This window comes from Nicotiana tabacum, chromosome 9 (genome assembly GCF_000715075.1).
Source record: "Nicotiana tabacum cultivar K326 chromosome 9, ASM71507v2, whole genome shotgun sequence".
In the NCBI taxonomy this organism is placed as follows: Eukaryota; Viridiplantae; Streptophyta; class Magnoliopsida; order Solanales; family Solanaceae; genus Nicotiana; species Nicotiana tabacum.
In genome coordinates, this window is record NC_134088.1 from 472,664 (window position 1) to 496,055 (window position 23,392).

Here is a 23,392-nt window from a genome sequence, read left to right on the forward strand (position 1 = left end):
ACATTTTTCAAGGTAAACATTGATAAATAGCACATAGATATTGTTATTATTCACAATACTTGAAATCAAGTACAACATTTGTTAAGCAATTATTCTATTTTAATTATTTATTTATTTTTTCCGACTCAAATAATTATTGTTACAACCTCGAGATAAGTCCCCTTGGGTATGCAGTGTATAGTATTGCCTTCGAGGTAGGATTACGATAATAGAAAAAGGATTTAAATTGACACTAGAAAGAATATTTTTTTTAGGCGAAATACATAGAATACCACCTGACCTTGTTCCCAAATCTTTGTTACACACCTGTTGATTACGAAAATAACTTTACACATCCAATCTTTAAAAAATATACCTATGACACACTATTTTGATTACGTGGCAAGCGCGTATTTTACACGCAAATGAGGCACGTGAACTGTAAATTTTTTGTATCTAAAGCCTCACTTGGACGTCACATGTCCAGTTTTTTCACTTTTTCATTTTTTTCAGTTTTAGTCATCTTCTTCATTTTTATGAATCAAGTTTCAGCCAGTTCCTCCATTGATGCTTATAAAGAACACTTCTAATAACTTCAACAGCTCCTCCTCTAACTCATGAACCTGAATCTCACCTCAAATCCATTATAAAGTATTTTTTTTCTCAAATATTGCCCTTCAACCTTGCTTCAACCCCAGCCTGCTGCAATCCTAGACCCCTTACCCTTCTTCCGCACCTATCTCTGGCCTTTGCTTCTTTTTTGGTGGGGGGTTTTGTTTTTCCAACATAAAATCGTCTTGAGATTTTTTATTTTCACCCGTTCTCATCCGCGTTGTTTCTACAAATTGCGCAACACCTAAAAATTGATTATTTGAAATTGTTGTTGTTTGTTGAAATTGGTGTTTGGGGATTGAATTAGTTGTATATTAAAAGCTCCATTTCAATTGAAACTCATTTAGAGATGAACTAAGTAGTTGGATCGAAATTTGTTTAAGAAGGCCGAGGAAGAGTACTTTGAATTTTTGAGTTGGGTTAAACTTGAAGAAATCTAAGGTTGATGTTGAAAACTTTGGTTGTTGATTTATATTCATGTTCTCTGATCTTGAAACTGAGATGAAGGTTGTAGCAGCCATGGTGGATGGTTTTCATCGAGGAAGAAGATGTATTTCTTTTTCTTTTTTCTTTTAACTTCATGACATGTGTCACGATTTAATTGGTGCATGACATATACCTATTTAAAAGAAGTGGTCAAATACAAAAGTAATGTGTCATAAACACATTTTTGAAAGATTAAGTGTATAAAATTATTCACGTAGTCTACAGATATGTAATAGGGATTTGGGGACAAGTTCAGATGGTAATCTATGTATTTCGCCTTTTTCTTACTATAAATATAATAACACATTTATAACGTATCGGGTGGTGCTCATGCAGAGTATTCTTCGGTGTTGGTTTTTTTCAGTGACTTTATTCCCATGTTTGAGATATAAGGAGCAAACGATTCAATAATTCTTTGCAATTTAAATAAGAGAAAATTATTCTGTAAAATGGGTGACAATTATGTGTGTTTTTACTGTATAAAAATTAAATCAATTTGAACAAGTTACAGGCCAATGAATACATATAGAGAGAGAACTATGTTGTTCTGTATTATAACTGGAAACTTTTTATTCATTAATTCTGATTTATGAACTATTATTAGTTGAGGTAAAATAGGGGTTTTTGGCGTCGTGAATGCTAATCATTAAGGCCATCTCCAACCCTTGTTTTTATTTTCTGCTCCAAAATGGAGTACTCCAAAATGGAATAAAGTTACTCTAACTATTACTCCATTTTTTACTCCAAAAAAGAATCTTCTATTTTATATTCTTCTTTCTCTTCAATATTATATTATTATCTTTTATTTAAATTTGATTTTCTTATAGATTATATATATTAACGGATAATTCAAATAAAAGTGAAATCATTGAGATATAAGATAACTAAATACATATTACATTATGATAAAATTCAGATTAAATATTACATACATATTCAACTTCCACCTCTAGTATGCTCCTATAAATGATCTATTAATTTAATGTATTTCAATTTTAGTGTATTTTCATTTAATATATTTTCAATTTTCACTTTTTAATTTTAGCAACATCTAATATTTTCTATTCACACCTTTCAATTTTAGAAACATCTAATATTTTATATTTGCACCATTCATTTTTTGAGATGATTATATATTTTTTGTACAATTATAGCTTATACTAAAATTAACTTACAATTTTACATAAAAATAATAAATGCACGAAAATTAATTTATCAAAATTATACGCCAAAGTTAAGATGTAAAATTAATATTATAAAGATATTACATAAACATAATTAGGTGTATTTAAAGAGATTCAAATATCTGGACTGCAAGCAAATCCGAGGAAAAACTCAGTGTATTTTGGGGGAGTCCCTCAGAATGTAAGAGTGGAGATCCTGCAACAGTTAGGCTACACAGTGGGAGAATTGCCATTCAAATACCTTAGTATCCTACTTGCTACCAGGAAGCTCTCATTGATACAATGACATCCTTTGGTAGAGAAGATAGTTGCAAAGATTTCTTCCTGGACAGCAAAGAAATTATCATATGTTGGTCGAGTGCAGCTTGTTCAAACTGTGCTCTTTGGTATTCAATCTTATTGGTCGCAGTTGTTTACTCTGCCTTCAAAGGTCTTGAAAATGATTGACTCATACTGTAGAAGCTACATCTGGTCTGGGTTAAATGTGATTACAAAAAAGGCTTTGGTAGCCTGGGACATAATGTGTACACCTAAATCAAGCGGGGGCCTAAACTTGATTAATTAGCATCTATGGAACAAGGCTGCTTTAGCAAAGATATGTTGGGATGTAACACACAAGCAAGATCGACTATGGATAAGATGGATCTATGCTTTCTACATCAAAGACAGACTGTTTGAAGAGGTGGCAATTCCCCAACAAGCAAGTTGGATGGTGAGACAGATCCTAAATGCTAGAACAACTCTTCAACAGGTGCAACACCAGCAACATCAAAGAAAGAGTATGATCAGTTCTACTTACAGTTGCTGGGAGATAGACCAAGAGTGTACTAGAAATGCTTGATGTTCCAAAACAATGCCAGGTCAAAAGCTATATTTACCATATGGTTGCAACTACATGGGAGATTGTTGACTGCAAATAGGCTGATACAATGGGGATTAGTTGTAAATCCAAAGTGCTCCTTATGCCAAGCTCACGATGAGAACAAGGAACACTTGTTTGTTAACTGTCGATTTACAAAGGAATTGCGGCACAGAATCTTACATTAGATGTAAAGGCAGGATGTTGCGAGAGAGAACTAGAAACAACATATGCAATATGTGATACATTGTGCTAAGGGTAGGACACACCAAGCTCAACTCTACCAGATGATATATGCTGAGATAACTCACTGCATTTGGATTAAAAGGAACTTGCGGCTGTTTGAAATGAGAAGCAGAGGAGTTGATAGTATTGCACGAGAGGTAGCCTACATATGTAACGTGAGAGCCATTACTGGGATTAGTAGCATGGTACAATATTTTATGTTTTAACAGAGACAGTTAGTATAGGCTTTTGAATTTGTAAAAGTTATAGCTGCTGAGGTATAAGCAGGCTATAGTTACGTAAAGTTACTGGTGATTAATAAAATTGTTAGTTAATAAAAACAGATAAATTAAAAGAATTAAATAATAAAAATAATAATAAAGTAAGGATTAATAATAATAAATGAGATGAATAACACTATTCATTTCTCATTTTGTAGCTAAAAATGGGGCAGCACTGGAACCACATTTGACAAAAATTGACTGCATTTTGGAGTAATGAGGGAGCGTTAATATAATTGCTATCATATTTGGGGTGGATATTTAACATGCTCTTTTCTTTTCTTCAATAAAAAAAAAGTAAATTTTTTTTACACCTTTAATAAAGTAAAAGTAAGTTTTTATTTGGGAACTGGGATGTTAGTTGTCAGACAAGAGGGTTGCCGTGATGGTAAGAGAGTTCGAGTCTCCCATAAGGTGAGAAGTTCTTGGAAGTAAGGATGTCGGTGGGTCTATTTGGAAACAGTCTCTCTACCTTAGGGTAGGGGTAAGGTGTGCGTACGCACTACCCTCTCCGGTCTCCACTAAGTGGGACTATACTAGGTTGTTGTTGTTGTTGTTGTTGGCATGTTAGTTGTTCCAATTGTTGTTTAAACGGCAGTTCGGATCAAGGGATCCGGTTCAAATTGCGACATTAGGGCGGCTAATCAAATTCAAATAAAGACAGCAGCAGCAAATGAATACATGATCAAGAGAGAAGCTTCAATTGAGAATATTCATGCTAACTTTGTTTGATTCATTCTGATTATTCAAGAGTAATTGACCATTTCAAATTCTGTAAGTACGACGCCAAACGAATCTAGTCGTTTTTTTTTTTTTTTTTTTTTTTTTTGGTGTGCAGCTGTCTTTTACTTCATATTCATTCTGTCATAGTTTGCTTCATTGGTACATAGTTTGATGTTGCACTTAATGTAATAATTCCTAATTTGTCACTTGAGGACATCTTGTCCTCTTATACGCATCATTTTTCATAAAATGAAAATAATCTTTTTATGAAAAAGAGAGGGAAAAAATTTCCTCACCAGATCTAGAAGGGACTACCTGGCATTGATTGTGAGATCCCCGCTTATCCAGAAGAGGATAAAAGTGAAATTTGAAGTGATTTCTTATAAAATAAGAATGGCCTTCTTCCTAAGGTTTTTAAGATCTTCGGAAAGTCCAAAACATTTGAGAAGTTTTATTATATGCCTCACATAACTGACATTAGTTGTGTGAGACTACTTTTTGTCTCACAACTTTGTGGACCCCTTTTCCGAAACATTTCAGCTGTGACCTCTTACTACTGTGACATGTCTGGTCCCTTTGACAAACACCAGGTTTGTGTATAACTGTATATTAATATGATACGAATTTATTAAAAGAAAAGGATATCCATCACAGTTTCAAAGTTGGGAAAAAATAGATTTTGTGGTTATTAGAATAAAGTTCAAAATTCTTTGTATGCGATCTAATTCTGTGCATGCAATCTTATTGATACTTGTCAAAAGTAGATTGTTGGTCTTCACCAAAAATTCCCTCCTACTTTTCTTTTTCCTTTTTTTTTTTTGTGGGTGGATTTGCAGTAAAGATTTTTTGATACAGGGTGCCATGATTTCGAGCAGCAACTTCATTCATAAGACTCACTATGAGATCCTAGGTGTGAAGGAAGATGCAGATTTTGAAGAAATCCGTAAAGCCTATCGGTCAGCCATACTTTGTTTTCATCCAGACAAGCAGCAAAAGCCATCAGAAATATCCAATTCTGAGTGTCTGACAGAGAATAAATTTTTGGATATACGGAGAGCTTGGGAAACCCTTGGCAACCCGAGGTCACGTGCACTTTATGACGGTGAATTGCTAGCTTTGAGGCAGGACATAGCAATTGCTGAAGATGTTAGCTTAGAGGACCTTACAGTTCAAGATTCTGGTGATGTTATAGAGCTTTCTTATCCTTGTAGATGTGGTGACTACTACTTTATTGATTCTTTAGAATTGGCTGACACGGGTTGTTCAATATCCAGAGACGGGTGTACAGTCTCTTTGCTGACATCTAAATCTTTGCCAGCATCTATTGTGCTTCCTTGTGGATCTTGCTCACTTAAAGTTCGCCTACTGATTAATGGCGATACTAGGCTTCACAGAGATGTTCACTTGTAATTGTGACTAGTTGGAAAATATTATTCTCTACAAAACTTTTGCAAAATTTTTGGAAATTGAAATGACAAGGGAAAATCTGAAATTTCTTGTGTTTTTTTTTTGGTTACTTGCGTGCCAACAAATTGGAAGGGCCAATACCTGAGTTTTTCCTGATTGAGAATGCTTACTTTTCTCTCACCCCTCTCTCTCTAACGGCTACTTTTCTCCGAATTTAATGTTACCATTTTCATTTTTTTTTTTTAAAACAATAGAATTCTTATAGCACTGCCTAGCTAATACAAAGACTGGCTAAATAGCTACTATCAACTTCTCCATATTTAACTCCCCATTCCACCAGCCCATGCTAATTGGATAAAAATTTAATCCCTGCAACTTCCTAGCTAGTTTAGGTTTAAGACTTCCTCTAGAGTGTACTTCCAGAACAATCACCCTCACAAGAGTAGCAGTAGACATAGTGAATTTGTTGAAGACTCTACTATTTCTTTAATGCCATATATAGTAAATGCTTCCAGCCAGTGTCATCCTGAATGCTAGAGCAGTGACATCCATCCCTTTGCAATGTGTTACATTCTGCTTCCCAGTCTAGTGCTTGTTTTCTTATCCCTTGCCATTGGAGTAACCTTTCCCATATAGCTGCTGTAACATCACACTTAAGAATAGATGGGATATGCTGTCCTTGGCACTATTACACACGGGTCAGGTTTGGTCAGTAATGAGCCCCCATTGAAGCAGCTTGTCCTAAGTGTATAATCTTCCATGTGCTACCCGTCTTAATATAAATAACCACTTTGGAAATCCTTGATTAGTGCAAACCAATGTTATCAAAGGCGCGCTTAAGCTCTAAAGCGAGACTCAAAACACGTTGAGCGCTTCGCCTCGCTTAACAGGCGCTTCAGTATTTTCATCAAGGCGCTAAGACATTCTTTTCCTTGCTAATAAGCGTAATCCTGAAATGGCAGCACTAAACAATTGATATTTCACTTTATCATAAATTCTCTTCAATTTTTTGGTCCATATATTTGGTATTCATGCTTATAGATATTAGTCTTGGACTACACGTACATATTTGTAGTTTTATTCTATTTGCGCCTTTCTTCCTTAAAGCCCACGCTTTATTTGCACTTTGAGCTTAAAGCCCCAATAGATCTTAGAGCTTTTTTGCGCTTTTCGCCTTTGATAACACTGGTGCAAACTAGTCTTCTCCAGCTAACTTTTGGAAATACCCCTAACATCTTCGGGTACATTTTTTTGATAGAGAACTCACCCATGCTCTGCAATTCACTGAAAGTATAACCAGCATCAACAAGGTACTTTGCTTTGAAAATCTGCTGGACCATCCAGGATGCTTGCTTAGGGTTGGCCTCCCATATTATTCTTCCTTTTTCATGGTAAGCATGTAACCACTTACTCATAATTTCTCCTTCTTTCCGCATATATTCCATAACATCTTGCATATAGCTGCACTATTTTAATTGCAATGTTTAACAGCTAAAGCCCACCAGCAGACATAGGCAAGCACAGTTTATCCCATGCCAGTAATGCTTTTTTAGATATCTCTATGCCACCACAGTCCGCAGTTTATCCCATACCCTTTCTATTAGTAATGCAATCTTTTTTGGTAGAATGAACATTTGTGACCCAAACTTGAATGGAGAACAGTACACTCTTTAATAACTGAATGCTGCCAGCATTAGGATAGGACCTTAGCTGTCCAGGAATTCACTCTGTGCAATATTTTCTCAAGCAGGGGTTGACATTGAATAGGCGATAATCTCATAGTACTAAGTGGGACTCCTAAATACCTGATATGCAATTCACCTTTGACACCCCAGAACATCAATTATTTGCTGCTGAAACTTACCCCTCCAATGTAGTAAGTACACTTCTTGCTCAAGTTTGCTATCAAACCAGATGCTTGAGAAAACTTCTGGAAACAATCAAGCACTACCTTAACTGAATTGAGGTCACCCCTACAAAATAGCATCAAGTCATATGCAAATCCCAGCTCCACCACCTGAAGCACCACACTTTTTGGATGAAATTTGAATCCGTCTGCTTGTTTCAGATTCTTTAATAACCTGTTTAAATATTCCATAGCCAAGACAAACAAATAGGGAGACAATACAAAACCCTAGCCCCTACTATGCTCGAGCTGCTTCGTTGCTAGGTTGCCAATTCCATCTCCACAATCATGGCGGATGTTGAAGCCGATGTGACGGCAGGATAGCCAAAGAAAGAGGACGTTCAAGAAGTTCAGTTACAGAGGGGTCGATCTCGATGCTTTCCTTGACATGTCCACTGATGAGCTTGTTAAGCTCTTTAATCCTCGTCCCCACAGAAGGTTCGAGAGAGGTCTGAAGAGGAAGACAATGGCCTTGATCAAGAAGCTGCGCAAGGCAAGACGTGAGGCTCCACCAGGGAAGAAGCCAGAGCCTGTCAAGACTAATCTGACGAACATGATTATTGTTCCTGAGATGATTGGAAGTGTCGTTGGAATTTACAATGGAAAGACATTCAATCGGATTGAGGTCAAGCCTGAGATGATTGGCCACTATCTGGCTGAGTTCTCAACCTCATACAAGCCTGTCAAGCATGGGAGACCCGATATTGGTGCTACTCACTCATCAGGGTTCATTCCTCTGAAGTGCTGGGATATCAGGTTATTTAGTGCCTTATTTTACTAGAATTTTGGATGAAGGCCACATATTATGGAAGATTTAAGTTTTAAATAGCATTGCTCAGCCGATTTTTTTTTTTTATGCCATTGGTGTCTTGGACTTGTTCCTTTCAAATGCTCAATTTAGGAGAGGGCATGATGAATGATGCTCATAAGCCTTATTATGTTCAAGTTCTCTCCTGATTTCCTAGCACACTCAATTTTTGCCTGATTTCTTAACAGTTGAATGAATTATGGTTCCATGAGAACCTTTGCACTTTCAAAAAATAGAATAAAAAATAGGGTGGCAATGAGTCACCTTGCCTCAGTCCTCTCTTACCCTCAAAAAGTTCAGACAACCTCCATTTATAACAATTGAGTATGAGACTGTCTTAACACAATTGAGTAATGTTACTTGAATCTTAACGTTACTTATACAGAAATGTGTTATTTACATTAGTTTCCTTACTTTCTCCTTAGGCATACCCAGTTATGAAGAGTGCCAACAGAAGTGTGATTGGAAATGCAACTCAAGATGAACAGGATAGTAGCTCAATGTCGTCATAAGTATGAGTTGATGACTCAAACAATCGTTATTAAATCCTCTTGTGAATAATACAAATCAGAGAGTGACACCTAAGCAAACAGAAAAGACCATTCTACCCTTTGTTGGATGTGAAATTTTTTCAAGAGAACATAAATTATAACGAAGGGGACACATGGGGATATTTGGTTTATGGCCTTTTAGTAGTAATGCTTATGGTTTTTTAATGCCTTGGGTTCCATCTTTTGCCTCTGGTCAAGCTATTTTATTTTTTTGGGAATTTCATTATGTTTTGTTCTGATATGATTTATATTTCACATTAGAAGGTGTTTGCTAATGTGATTTATATTTTACCAGCCATCTATTTCGTATTTCGTATTTTCTATTTCATATCCCTTATATTGCTGTTATTTATTATGCATTTTTATGGTACTAATATATCGGCTCCTATTACCTTTTTGAGCTGAGGGTCTCCTGGAAACAGTCTCTCTACCCTTCGGGGTAGGGGTAAGGTTTGTGTACATACTACCCTCCCCAGACCCCACTTGTGGGATTATACTGGATCGTTGTTGTTGTTGTATTAGAAGGTGTTTGCTAAGAAAGACAATATTGTCCCTGGAAAATTTCGTAAAAAAATGTTTCCCCAAAAAATGGTTTCCGGCATTTGGATGGTAAGTGGAGTATGTTGAAGATTGATAATAGTGTATTTGTATAGTATTTTCCGCTGAAAATTTTAATACATTTTTTTTTTGTGTTAAAATTTTGAAGTGTTATTGGGCTTTCTGATTTTAGATAAAATTGTGCTGCAATTATATACAATATAATAATTTGTAGTTTACTGGTTAAAATGTTGACCTTAATCACACCTCCCTGCATTGAGGCTCTAGGTGTGCACTGCCCGAGGTTGATGTCATTCTCGTTGTGTCACTTTGATGCTGTAGACTTTGAGACCGAGGAAGAGAAAAACGAGGATGTTCTTGCTATTGCAACCCACTTGCCTTTACTACGCCAACTTCAACTTATTGGCAATACTTTGACAACTCAGGGGCTTGAGGCGATTCTTGAGGGTTGTCCTAACTAGGGCTGTTCATACAGATCGGATATCCGAAATTCGAACCGATCCATTCAATTTCGGATTTCCGATTGGATCGGATTTCAGATTGTGTTTATTAAAATTTCGGACTTCGGATTGGTATATTTTAATCCGATCCGATCTGAAATCCGAAATTATTAGGTAATGTATAAATACTACACTTTAATTTCGGATAGTCAGTACTTCCTTTACATCTTCCTCCAAGTTATTACTTTTACAATTGCTAGATTTAGCTATATTGGCACTATAATACTCTCATAATTGCATAAACATAAATTTTTCTTAATGTATTGTCTTTTTTACAAAGAAAATATACATATTAGTTTGCAACTTTGAGGCATAATAATACGATCTGAAATCATATCCGATCCAAACTTTAAAATTCGATCCGATCTGATATAATTCGGACCGGATTCGGATTGCATTTTTTAGAATCCGAAATGAGCTAAATCTGATCCGATCCGACACGATCAGAGAACGAATGGAAGATAAGAGCGTGGGATCAAAGAGAAAAAAATGGGATGAGGAAAGGCAAAGCTATTAATCTACCTATGAGGTAGAGGTTAAATTTCACCTTCAAAGACCGAGAAGTAAGAGTTTGTAATTGAAGTCGGGGGAGGGGGGGGGAGGCTGAATTGAGAAATTTTCTCCCACGTAGCGCTAAGGCTAGAGCTCACTTCTTCCTTACTAGACCGATTGCCATGAATGAATGAAGATGATTGACTTTAGCTACAGGGCTGGGGGAACAAATAGGCGTGGGGAAGAGTCGGCAACAAAATCACGCTTCGGGCTCAAGCTTAGATAGAAGAGTTCAATGAGTCCACTAGTCCATCAATGGAAATTCGATAGAAAGCTCAGCTCCAGTAAGAAAGTCCCTTACTTCGGCTAGTAAGGATTTTCATTTTAGGCAAGCAAGTTGCAGCGCGAGTACCCTTTTTTTTACTTTTGCTGCAATACTCTCATCCACTGGCTGCAAAGAAACAACTAGATTGGCTTTTCTAACTCTCTTTAAAAGAGACTGCTTTCACATTCACTTGCCCTAGAACCTGCTTTTTATTAATATTGATCTAGAATCAGCTATTCCTAGTTTTTTTTTTATTATTCCTAGCGTACAAAATGTTAAGAAAGATTGGAAGTTGTTTAGTCGCTGCTCACGCACGGAGCTCGCCGCTGAAGCGTTAAATGTGCTTCTATTTAACAAATAGAGTTTGACTAAGATAAAACAGAATCAAAAGGAGCTCTGGCCCGTCCGTGCAGAGCCCACTCCTAACCTCAAGTCCCTTGACTTGCGCAGATGTCTTGGCATTGACCTTCAGGGACCTATCGGAGATAGGTGTAGGCAGATGGTTCATTTCAGGCACCTCAATGACTCTATGATTGACTTTCTGTTTCTAGTTTAGACTTTCCATTAGTGTTGAAAACAAACTATCCTAGAGTCTTCATATGGAAAAAGGATAAAGAATTAGAGTAGGTCTATTTTGTTTCTTTTCTCTTTTTTAAAATTTGCAAGTTTGGAACACCATACTACCAAACAATTTCAAATAGGTCATTTGAGGTACACGTTACGCGTCGATATTACCCTCCCCATCGGGGTAGGGGTAAGGTATGCGTACATATTACCCTCCCCAGACCCCACTTGTGGGATTATACTGGGTCGTCGTCGTTGTTGTTACGCGTCGCAAAGGTTGTAAAATTTTGATAGAAGGGTGCAGGGTTTTCCATGCTGAAGATGTTGAAGTAGAAGGATCCTTTTTTAGTCATGTTAAAGTACAGGGATCTGATTGTTAAATATTATAGTTTTAGGAGAGTGCTTGCACAATTTCAACAGAGTTCAGGGACCTATGGACTGCATTTTGTTCTGTTGAAAAGGTCTCTTCATACAATATATAAAAAATAGTCAGGGAGAAAAATACAACTTATGAGTATAATTGCATAGTCAAAGTATACCACTTTTTCATATCAGTTAAACCTATCATTATTTTTGGCACTTAAATGCCAAAGAAGAGAGAGAGAATAGCTTTATCTGAACGCTCAAATTGCAAAAGCCAATTAGCATCCTGTTTATCATAAAAGTTCCTACAGAATTCAACACACAGGAGGGCCACGAGTTCTTTGAAAGTATAATTCCCTTTGGGTCTGCAGACTAATACATTACATCTTGAAACAGATAAAGAGAGTGAGCACAAATTGAGTTAACAATGAGAGCATTAAAAGTGAACTTACTGTACAGGCTTCTGTACATGAAAAACTATTTGACGCAAAGAGAAAGAACAATCGAATTCACTAATCCCTCGGAAATAAACTCCTGTGTAGCTAATTACTCGGGCCTGCATCACCACGACCTTGTGAATAGTTCTTCAAATGGTCGACGGTTAAGCCGCAAAGCCCTGAGATTTTATTCATCATCCAGTTCCACAATCTGTGCCCGCCTCTCAGCTGCCTTCTTCCGCACAAAGAATCCCCATCTCATTGCAGCCTTAATTTTCAGCCAACCCACGACAGCTTTTCCTGAAGGTTTGGGGTCCTCATCATAACCAAAAGTAGGAGATGGTGAAGGCATGAAAGACGGGAAACCATATCCGTCTTCAGACACATTGACAGAGCCATGGCCGCCTCCCATGCTGAAGAGTCTCAGCAAGTGTTGCATATCGTCATTCTCAAGAATTTCGTGGCTTCTCATTCGAATTTCCTCCTCAGACAAGAACTCGTCAACTCCCTTGTCCCTGTTGTGTGGCCAGTCCTCGAAAGGATTAAGATTGGTTTGTGGGAGAGATGAGGTCATTGTCTGGAATGATGATGATTGCGGAGGACCAAGAGCGAGGCCAACATTGTTGTCGTAGCTCGTACTTTGGAGCTGATGAGTGTTGGTTATTTGCTGCTGAGGAGCAAATGGAGTGCTCTCGAACTGTGAACGGGAACTAGAATTCATCATCTGACTTTGGTTAGGCATTCTAGCAACTATGCTGTCATTATAACCTGAACCTGTTAACACCAAATCAAAAGATTATGACATTGATGAGATCTCCTAGAGTTATAGAAACCAAACTACAGACATGATAGGACCAAGTATGCATTGTCCTTATATAGCCACACAAACATCCTCAAAGCACAAGCTAAGAGCAGTCTAGCTTCTTTCCATTTTTTTTTTTTTTTGAGAAAGGTAACAAAAAGAACAGTCTAGCTTTAAACTAAAAGTTACATTATTTATATTAACTGCACAAGCTTAAACTTTTTTAATGTGAAAACAATGCACCATTTCTGAGATTCTCCACAAATCTGTACTTGAAGTGCAACATCTACACTATGAAAGGCAATCTTGATTCAAACTCTACAATTCTCGGCAGTGAAGATGGTCAAGTATGTACTCTGGAGATGAGATTTAACATTTCTTCCAAGCTCTCCCAACCGACCACTAAGATGGATCAAGATTCAAAGTACAGCTAGGCATACCATCAATGACTCATAAACTAGAATAAACTAAGCCAAATCTATTCAACAAACAAAAGTATTTGAAAGAGAACCGGGGGTGAAGGGGGGGAGAGGAACCACTCTCCCTGACTACCACCATTAAAAGTATAAAATCCTTAGAAATAAACGTTTTACCTCCAATTAGCAAGTTGGGATCCATAGAAGATTGCTCAGATTGGACGGAAACAGGAAGTCGTGATTGTGGAAGCTGATTAACCATGTTGTTGGGGTAATCCACTGGCCCAACAGGAAGCTCATTCCTCGAAGAGCCTGCTTTCTGATTTTGCTTAATGTTCAAAAATGACTTGCCATCATATTCAACAACTTGATTCCAATTATCATACGCTTTCTTGACCAATGAATCGACATATACCTGCAGGTTTTAACTCCATAAGAGCTGGCATGTTCTTTATCAAAACGTAAGCAGCACAACTGTGTAGAATATTGGACCACAATCCCAGAATTTGAAAAATTCAGCTGAATGCACAGCCTGATACCTCAGAGTTAACACAGTACATTACAAATGCAGTAATAACAACCCCAAATAGAACTAAAGAAGGAAAGGAGGGAATATCAGGTCATATATACAAAAGAGAATAACTGAAAAAACAACCTTCTGGCTGTCTGAAAGTGAATCTGCCGAATAGTATTGTTCACCAGCTATAAGGCCATTCAGCTCATAAATATTGTTGAAAACAACACCCACATTTCTTGAATCATCAGAATAATAGACATAAAGCTTCCCACTCAACACACAAGTCTTTGCATGCTCTATTAGAGCATCCCACATCTTATTTGACATACCGCTTCCAAGAATCTGCCAAAAGTACAAGTAATTGAGAAGACAAAGGGCAACGTAATAAGTTAAAAATATTTTCGTTCTTTTCAATTTCCTTTTTATATCCCACTAAAGACACTACTCACATTCCGTAGTTTCTGCGGGTCTCTAACCACAAGCCTAAGGAAGTCTTCAACAGTAAATATCGCAGCCTTATTTAACCTCTTGTGGAAAGAACCATCCTTGCCAATCTTCTCCAATCTCCAGACATCGTCATTTAGAGCTGGTGGATAATGTTTCTTGTACACTATAAGGGAGAGTAAGAAATCCAGAAATAGTCAAATAACTGTTTTAGAATAAATAAAAGCAACAACAAAATGTTTTGGACTAAGCAGCCTACATTCTCCACGGTGATCTTTAACAGTGAAAGCCTCAGTCTTTGCTTCTCGTATGCGTACGCCTTCACAATATCCAGAAGCAACTTTCATGCCAAGTCTGAATTTCCTGCTCCTTATCCAACTTGAATTATCTGTAAATGTGAGATCCCCTAGAGTTCCAACACCTTCCTTGAGTGTAACTTGCAACTCACCAGTTAAAAGAGGTCTCTTTCCTTCACGCTCTTTAACAACATGACTGTCAAATTCTTCTTGCGTCCATCCTTCATCATCTTCAGTGTTGAAATCACCTTCTAGCACAACAACATCCAGTTTTATACATGATTCAGCTCCAGTAGTCACAAGATGGCCAGTATCTGCATCAATCAACACAACATGGATAGCAGCACCGTGCTCCCCTTCTACTTTGCCTCCAGTGAACAGAGGTAAAGATAGCCTAGACCTGAACTGAAGCTGCAAGTTTCTTCCATCGGGCCCTTCAATTCTCTTAGGAGATGACCTGAAACCTGAAGATTTTAGGATTGCATCTACTAAAAACTAGATTGCATATTCAGCTATACATAGATAAATTAAATAGTATAAATCTTTTTCTTTTCTTTTGACAAGGTAAAGTTAAAGTAGTAACATCTATTTTGATTGCTTATGGCCACATATTGTTAAAAAATCTTAAAATGAACTTGATATGCTTAATATTTCCCAGTAAACCTCAATCACATATAGTACATAACGGTTCAATGGAATAGTCAAGCTGGGTGCAAGTTGTCTTGGACACCCCGTTATTTTCAAAAATAAAAATGAAAAGGATGTATCATGTATGAATATATTACTGTAGCACAGTAGGAATACTCTTCTTTAAATTAGATAATAAGCATCACTCAATGGTCAGAAAAAGAGAATCATAACATGATGCACACTGCATCTGCGTCTGTGTATTCAAAGAAAGTACTAAGCGATGGCCAAAGAGTGAACCAACTTATTTAGGATTTTTGAATTCAGAAGAGTCAATCAGGTACCTCCACAAAATACTTCTTTTGATTTCTTTTTTTCTCAACTGTTTTGACAAAATTCACTTGAACTACACACATACTGTTCAATATAACCACAAGGTCCACGTGATCTTCATCCCTCTCACCTAGAAGCATTTTTTTTACAGAATAGCCAAATAGACACATGCACCTGCACGAGATTCTGTTCCCAGCCCCCAACTTCACGGGGTTTCATTTAGGCACCTATACGTGTTCAAATGTAGCGTTTTAAACCTCTCTGACCATTGACTAAGCTTATGTGGAATTTAAACGGCAGAGTTCGAGAAACTGTGTAAGATCACGCGTCTAAAGAGAGTGAATGCAGTGGTTTTGATTTTAAAAAAAATATTAAAAGTCAGGAAAAAAAAATTGAAAAAAAAAAGAGAACAGAGTTAAAAACAAAATTTCCTCTCCCCCTTCTCCCCTGATAATTCTTTTGTTCTGTCTTCCCCGCCCTTCTTCCCATGGGTGAACCACCACTTTCATCCAAAAAAAACTCACACCAATACACTGCTATTTTTCAGTCACCGCCATCACAAAACACCAGCAGACCTACTCTTCTTTTCCCAAATTAAGGAACTAGCAACATCACTACCAGCAGATCCACTCTTCTTCTTCCAAAAATTCAAGAACTAGCAACACCACTCAAATGGTACACCACCCAAAGAATATTTGGTTCAAAGAATCACATATTCCATCTGGGTTATCTAAAAAAATGGGGTTATCAATGATTGCAAAACCACTTCTTCAACACCTCCTTTGAAATTTTCTGTTGTTGTCAACAGGGTTCTTTACCTTCTTCCACTGTCAACAATGAATCAGAGATTACGCCACCTTTGAATCTCAGTAACAAACTTTACCCTGCTCTCCCTAATAGAAGAAAAGCCATTACTAGTATAGACGTTCTCTCTTACCCCCCCCTGTAAAGCTCTCACTACTTTGCTAATTTACTCTTTCTAGAAAAGGGATTGCTTAAAGATAATGTAACTTGTATTACTAACTTTTTCCCCACTGGATAGAAATTGGTTTTAATCCTTCACATTAACAAGACCAGCCTCACCAAAATTTCCCCGTTTCTTTGTTGATTTCTAATCCATCAACTAGTTTTTTTCACAACCCATAAATGATGCCTTTGTGAATCAGATTCAAAGATCTAAAAGTGGATTCAAGAAGTTGCTAGAGGTGGGTGGTGGTGGGGGTGGAAGAGAAATAAATGGGAATAGTTGAGAGGGAGGAGGAAGATGACAAAAGAAAATGGGAGTAGTATTCGGAATTTTAAAGAAAATAGCTTTTGTAAAATATAAATGATGATGTGGCATATTTTTATCTGATGTGGATAGCGATTGAGGAAAGCATAGCATCAGAGAGGTTTAAAAGACTAGTTTTGAACACGTACCAGTGCCTAAATGAAACCCCGTGAAGTTGAGGGGCCAGAAACACGATCTAGAGCAATTACATGTGTCTATTTGGCTATTCTGCCTTTTTCAAATGAAAAGGTAGAGTCCTCTCACCTAGAAGCATAATAATGCAAAAACTTTTCCAAATAGTATGCATAAGAAAACCGTGACTGACTTAGATGCAAAATGACACGGTTGAGATCCTAACCTTCCAGCAACTCTGGCAGGTCCTAATTTAGCCAATGCTCGCTCCACCTCTTCACTAACCTGTTCAGTTCAAATGGTGAAAATCCAATAAGAAGCCTAGACTTCAAATAACTGATATCATAAGAGAGAATTCTCACCACACAATGGAAAATTGGATGATGTATTTTTGTACATGTTTTTATATAATTGTATGTCATAAGGGTCATTCATCTTCTGACCCGCTAATAGCATATAGCAAAATCAACTATGCTTTTGATCCTTGTGCAGAGAAGGGTGCAGAAACTAATAATACAACAGGTATAATTTAAAAACATATAATTTCCATTGGGTTGTTGTTGTTTGTATAATTTAAAAACATAAAGGAAAGAACAAAGTTAGCTTTCCCAGCTGAAGGAATATAACTCTTATCAGAATAAATATCTACCACCAGTCAAGATGAATTTCCACGTTCTAGTTCCACATACAACAACAACAAACCCAGTTTGATCCCAACAGGGAGTCCGGAACCCAATTGTGGTCTTTTTGGACAAGTGTGACATAAATATGTGTAAAAAAAAAGAGTGACAATTCTATATATAACGCGGTAAATAACTGCGCTATACTTTAACGATGTTTTGGCCGTTAAAGTATAGCGCGGTAAATAACTGCGCTATACCCGGTGTTTGTATTTTAACGCATAGCGCTTTAAAGAACTGCGCTATACATAGTGTTCATTTTCATTCTTTCTTTTCAATTTCCTTCTATCCTTCTCTTTCTTTCAAACATCTGTTCTTATTTTAATCCTTCTATCCTTCTCTTTCTTTTCAATTTCCAAAGAAAGAATGTTAAAGTAGGATTAATTTCCTTTCTTTCTTTTCAATTTCCTACTTTAACAAGAAAATAACCCAAAATTATATTTATGTCCAAACACAACTCTAATTTTTAAATACCATTTTCATTTGAAAAAAAAATTCACTTTTTTTTTGGGAATTTTACAATTCTTGTGTCCAAATGCCCACTTAGATTTCATTAATTTGAGGTATTTTTTTTTTACCAAAAACAATTCTATACGCAAAGCTTGAACAAAATTATTTACAGTCCCCCACATTCTATAGCGGTCCTTAAAAAGATCTAATATGATAATGTAAGATATTTATTGGGAATATTTATGGGTTCAACAATAATTTAGGACTTTAGAATCTCTATGTCCTTGTGGTCTTGCATACGTAAGGGACAAAAAATAATCCTACTTAAATATACCACTTAATTGTTAATTTCTTCCTAGTCCTCACGCTCATTTATATTATAATCAGCTGATTAAATCGTTTTAAAATAATTAAATATTACTTCATTCTGTTTTAGGCGGTACAAGGATTAAAATAAGAACAGATGTTTGTATCCTTCGTCCAAAAAAAGAATGTTAAAGTAGGATTAATTTCCTTCTATCCTTCTCTTTCTTTTCAATTTCCTTCGCTATAACAGAGAAGGTAATGAAATTAGAGAAGGAAATTGAAAAGAAAGAGAAGAATAGAAGGAAATTGAAAAGAAAGAATGAAAATGAACACTATGTATAGCGTAGTTCTTTAAAGCGCTATGCGTTAAAATACCAATACCGGGTATAGCGCGGTTATTTACCACGCTATACTTTAACGGCCAAAACACTGTTAAAGTATAGTGCAGTTATTTACCACGTTATATATAAAATAGTCACTCTTTTTTTTACACATATTTATGTCACACTTGCCCAAAAAGACCACAATTGGGTTCCGGACTCCCCAATCTGGGGAGGGTAACCTTACCCCTACCTAATGCAGGTAGAGAGGCTGTTTCCAATGGACCCTCGGTTCAGGAAGGGCAAGAAGAAGAGGAGGAAAGCAAGGAAGGAAGAAAAACGCAAAACAATAGGATGTAATAGAGGAGCAATTTTTTCTAGCAGGATCAACCAATTGAAGATTATGAAAGGAATTACTTCTCCAACATTAAACATATTTCAGAAGGAAGAGAGAGAGATGACAGGCAAAAAACAAATCCTAATGCTAAGTATCTTACAACTCTCCGAAGAATCGGTTCCAACGATGAGCAGAGCCTTTGAAGACTATCCACCTTGAGAGCTTCCACAATTACACTGCATAAATATTTAAGATTTGATATCTACGACTTCTTTTAGGAAGAGAGAATGTGGGGGTAAACATCTGTCAATGACAATTTAAGCAATATGATTGCACACAACAAATAGGTAACGACACCAAAGTATGTACTTACCCCATGCCTCAAATCCCCCCCCCCCCAAAAAAAAAGCAACCCAAGAAACCTGCTAGTATATAGTTTCCCAAAATCCTAATAAAAGTACATTGAGCAAACTGTTAAGAAACTTTCGTTTAACATGACTCAAAACTGACATATGTAAAACATGGATTAATCAAAGCTATAACAAGAAATCAATATCAGAATACGTGAAAGTTTGCATTAGAAATGTACAAGGATTATAGCCATTAGAAGACAAAAATCACAGTTTACAATGGTAGGATCAGACAAATATGACCAAAAAAAAAAAGGAATTGCACATTCTTACACCAACGATATTTTTTATTTTCAAGAGAAGCTAATGAATTAATACTCTTGTCTAGATTCTTTAGGTCACAACTTTTACTTCAACAGGATCAACTTTTCAGTAGTTACAATGATGAATCAGCGAAATGGTCCAAATGACAATTAGTTTTCTTGCAAATCAAAATCCCAAGTGATAAATTTAGACGAAATGCCATTACGACTGTTTCACACCACAGATTCAAATTGAAGTGAATAAATAATGAACTTTTCAGCGGCCTAAAAACTCACCATTTATTTACAAAAGTTAACAAGGAAAACACATCAGTATAGCAACAGCAACTACTATTGCGCTTCGGTTCAAAACAGGTAGGGGTGGTTCGACTGTATGAATTCTCATTGACCATGTTTCTCCTTTAAGCTCAATTCATGTCATCATCATACCAAATAACATTGATATAGCAACAAAATAAGGGCAATCCAAGAAAAAAACAGCTTTTACCTAGCTAGAGCAGGCCTTTTACGCTCTGGCTGCTGCTCTTCATCACCCTCCAAGCTCCTCTTCATAGATTTTGTCCTCTCCATATACCTAGTCTGCATTTAGACCAAATACCCTTTTCCCCAAAATCACCACAAAAAACAAAGAAACAACAATCAATAAAAACATTCCACACAGATCTCTAAGTTAATTCAAGAAAATTTACCACAAAACCCTAATACACAAAAAAGTAAGATCCCCCCCAAAACCCTAATTCACTTACACAAAAATATCAACAATTATGCATAAAGAACATAACTTTACAAGTGGGGTTTTCACTGTATATATACACAAGTCACAAGATTGGTAATTCTTACAAAAAGCAAGATCCCCCCACCCAAAACCCTAATTTAATTACACAAAATATCCACAAATATGCCTAAAGAACACAACTTTATAAGTGGGGCTTTCACTATATGTATGCAAAAGTCACCTGACTGGTAATTCTTGAAAGTTTAGTTTTGAGTCTTTGGAGGTTTCACTTTTTTTTTCCTCTTTCTCTCTCTCTTTCAATAACTGAACACTGTATTTATTGGTTTTACAGTTTGTTTTTTGCCTTTCTGAGGTGGTGGTGAGATAGGTGACTATAGGTGGGTGGGTCAAATACCTTTGGGGGGGTAGTGAAGTGGGGTCCACTCAAACGACTAATGAGAAAAAAGGAGAGTTTGTGATGTTTTTGGCTTTTGCTTTTTGGCTTTGCTGTTGGGTGGCTGCCTCAGCTCTGGATAGAATAGTAAGCAAACCAATTAGATGATTGGGAATTGAGGAGATCTTGGCCGTTGATATTGAATGATCTGGCGTCAGCATATTTTAATGTATTACTGTCAGCTTTTGTCGTTTCTGGAAGTTATATGCTCCAGACTTTTTACATTTTTCCCTCTCATTTTGGTTATTTTATATTTGCTATTCCTATGTGCTAAGATCAGAAATACCTCTTTTTATGTTTTGCAAATCTTTTCAAAAAAAAAAAAACGTGCACGACACATTTCGTGTTCGCGCAGGATCCAAAAAGGGCCCCACCTCAAAAGTGTGATTAGTGGCTACTACATTAATGTAGATAGATTACACTGATGCAAGTATTAATGGTTGCTCGCAGAGCTCCTACCCTAATATTTTGCAAATCTAAACATATAAAAACGAGTGAAAATCGTTTTCTCCTTCCAATATTATATGAAAATTAAGGTTTTCTTACAATTTTAGATATCAATAACAAGATACAAGCATTATTTTAAAATTTAAGCTAGAGATACTTTTGCTCTCATATCTTAATATTAAGCTATTAATCAATTATTATCTATCAATTCAAATGGTTTGCCCTTTTGATACTTGTATATCATGAAGTGATAACTTTATAATCAAAAGGGTAGTATCTTGTAGGGCAATTTACATATTTAGCCAGTCAGTCAAATATACAAAAAATATATAAAATAATATATTATATAAATGTATGTACATTTAGGCAGAGTTTTGGTTATGTCTATCTTATTGTCACGGGGGCATTTTTGGTCAGTCCAAAGTCACACCCGCGCGGCAGTCAAGTGGCGCACTTAACTCAGCCTTCTCTAAACACTTAGCCAATTTTCAGCAGGTTAACGATTTTTTAGGCAGCAATTCAATAGGAACAACAGCAAATACGGAAAAATCCCAACCTTTATATTAATTTTTAAAATATACAAAGGACCCCTCACTTTGCTATGAACACAAGTCGTTCACAGCCCACTTTTGACAAAGAACACAAGTCGTTCTTGGCCAACACTAAGACCTGCCCAAGCCTAGCCTTAGTCCCTTTTGAAACACTTTGAAACCTTCACGTTTCACTCTTGTTTCCCACTTATAGTTTCACACGAAATTATCCACACCCCATCTGACTAAGTCCAAAGTCCCTATTTATAACATATAGGCAGCCTTTAGAACTTGACAGCACAATGACACTTGTCGTCTACAGCTTTTGCCACTTGTCGGGCTAAGACTAAATCTGCTCCTAACATGTAGTTGACATCCCCAACTACTTAGGACATGATATCCACGAAATTGGATAATGATACAAGCATAAATCAGTCATGGTACAAAGAGGTTATGACAAGGTAACCGCCAAACTACTTTTCATGCGCATTGCATGTGCCATCTTCACCCAAATCTTTGCCACAGCCATGCCACTCCCGATGACAAAGAGTCAGGCCCTAACAAACCACCCGCACCCTTTGAAATCGACGTCCTCGTCGAGCCAATTCAATGAAGCAGCCCCAAGGGGTTGTTGACATACATCGCCCCTGGTGCTCCATTCCCATCTGCCACAATGGCATTCGCCTCCGCCACTTGTTCCTATTTTTCTGCAGCCAGTATAGCGTTCACCATAGCCTGCACCGGACAGTCCTTCTTCAAGTGCGATCCCCCACAAGTAAAGCAACCTTTGAACTTGTCGCTCCTTTCTTTGTCGTTGTGAATCTCCTGTCTCACATTCTTGGCAAATCCCTCATCTTCGGCAGTTTGGCTCTTCCCACTTTTATTCCATTCCCTAGTTTTTTCTTTCTTACCCTCAGCTTTTGAATGCGAAGTTTCAGCAGGGTCATCACCTATGTTCAGGTCAGCCAACGCATCTGCCGCAGTAATGGCAGTAGAGAGGCTTTAAATATTCTGCCTTCTCAACTCCAATTGCACCCAGCCCTTCAATCCACTAATGAAGTAATGCAACTTGTCTTCCTCTGCCATATTACTTACATTCAGCATCAAGGACAAAATTCCTTGACATACTCCCTCACCGTGCCACTTTGTTTCAAGCGACGCAGTCCATCTCGTGCAATCCATGACGAGTTAGTTGGAAGGAATTAGGATTTTAATTCCTTCTTCAGCATTTCCCAAGTTTCGACCTTGGGCAGTCCAGCACTTCCACTTCTGCCACTCGTGTACGCCACCATACTTTTGCATTGTCAGTCAAATACATTGGTGTGATCGTCACCTTTTCATCATCATGCACACGGGCAGCCTGGAAATATTGCTCCATATCCC

The 23,392-nt window shown here is 37.0% G+C and overlaps 3 protein-coding genes and 1 pseudogene across 4 annotated transcripts; 2 read left to right on the forward strand and 2 right to left on the reverse strand.

Annotated features, from left to right (window-relative positions):
* Nucleotides 1–4,568: 4,568 nt before the first annotated feature.
* LOC107804450 (uncharacterized) lies at nt 4,569–5,960 on the forward strand. Its single transcript, XM_016628350.2, has 2 exons — nt 4,569–4,939; nt 5,205–5,960. Exons 1-2 carry the CDS (start codon nt 4,808–4,810, stop codon nt 5,757–5,759), a joined length of 687 nt encoding a protein of 228 aa, XP_016483836.2. The 5' UTR covers nt 4,569–4,807; the 3' UTR covers nt 5,760–5,960.
* Nucleotides 5,961–6,095: 135 nt separating this feature from the next.
* Nucleotides 6,096–10,289, forward strand: LOC107804449 (small ribosomal subunit protein uS19x-like; annotated as a pseudogene).
* Nucleotides 6,235–7,854, reverse strand: LOC142164321 (uncharacterized). The gene is made up of 3 exons (XM_075222306.1): nt 7,621–7,854; nt 7,024–7,222; nt 6,235–6,395 (listed from the first exon to the last, which is right to left on the reverse strand). The coding sequence occupies exons 1-3, from the start codon at nt 7,852–7,854 to the stop codon at nt 6,235–6,237; spliced, it is 594 nt and encodes a 197-aa protein (XP_075078407.1).
* Nucleotides 10,290–12,088: 1,799 nt separating the features above from the next.
* On the reverse strand, nt 12,089–20,994 carry LOC107804452 (calmodulin-binding protein 60 B). 2 transcript variants are annotated; one of them, XM_016628352.2, is made up of 9 exons: nt 20,820–20,994; nt 20,351–20,462; nt 19,351–19,426; nt 17,324–17,382; nt 14,699–15,192; nt 14,445–14,605; nt 14,134–14,337; nt 13,656–13,893; nt 12,089–13,034 (listed from the first exon to the last, which is right to left on the reverse strand). In XM_016628352.2, the coding sequence occupies exons 2-9, from the start codon at nt 20,446–20,448 to the stop codon at nt 12,448–12,450; spliced, it is 1,917 nt and encodes a 638-aa protein (XP_016483838.1). In that variant the 5' UTR covers nt 20,449–20,462; nt 20,820–20,994; the 3' UTR covers nt 12,089–12,447. The 2 variants fall into 2 exon arrangements, with proteins under 2 accessions (XP_016483838.1, XP_016483839.1); XM_016628353.2 differs by lacking the exon at nt 20,820–20,994 and adding an exon at nt 20,610–20,802.
* Between the last annotated feature and the right edge of the window lie 2,398 nt (nt 20,995–23,392).

Coding starts and splice junctions, on each gene's coding strand:
- LOC107804450 (XM_016628350.2), top strand. CDS start 4,808: ATGCCTCACATAACTGACATTAGTTGTGTGAGACTACTTTTTGTCTCA. Junction 4,940..5,204: donor GTCCCTTTGACAAACACCAG/GTTTGTGTATAA, acceptor TTTTTGATACAG/GGTGCCATGATTTCGAGCAG.
- LOC142164321 (XM_075222306.1), bottom strand. CDS start 7,854: ATGGAATATTTAAACAGGTTATTAAAGAATCTGAAACAAGCAGACGGA. Junction 7,223..7,620: donor GTACTTACTACATTGGAGGG/GTAAGTTTCAGC, acceptor CAATTAAAATAG/TGCAGCTATATGCAAGATGT. Junction 6,396..7,023: donor CAGTGAATTGCAGAGCATGG/GTGAGTTCTCTA, acceptor GTGATGTTACAG/CAGCTATATGGGAAAGGTTA.
- LOC107804452 (XM_016628352.2), bottom strand. CDS start 20,448: ATGCAGACTAGGTATATGGAGAGGACAAAATCTATGAAGAGGAGCTTG. Junction 15,193..17,323: donor CCTGCCAGAGTTGCTGGAAG/GTTAGGATCTCA, acceptor TTCAGGTTTCAG/GTCATCTCCTAAGAGAATTG. Junction 14,338..14,444: donor ACCCGCAGAAACTACGGAAT/GTGAGTAGTGTC, acceptor TACTTTTGGCAG/ATTCTTGGAAGCGGTATGTC.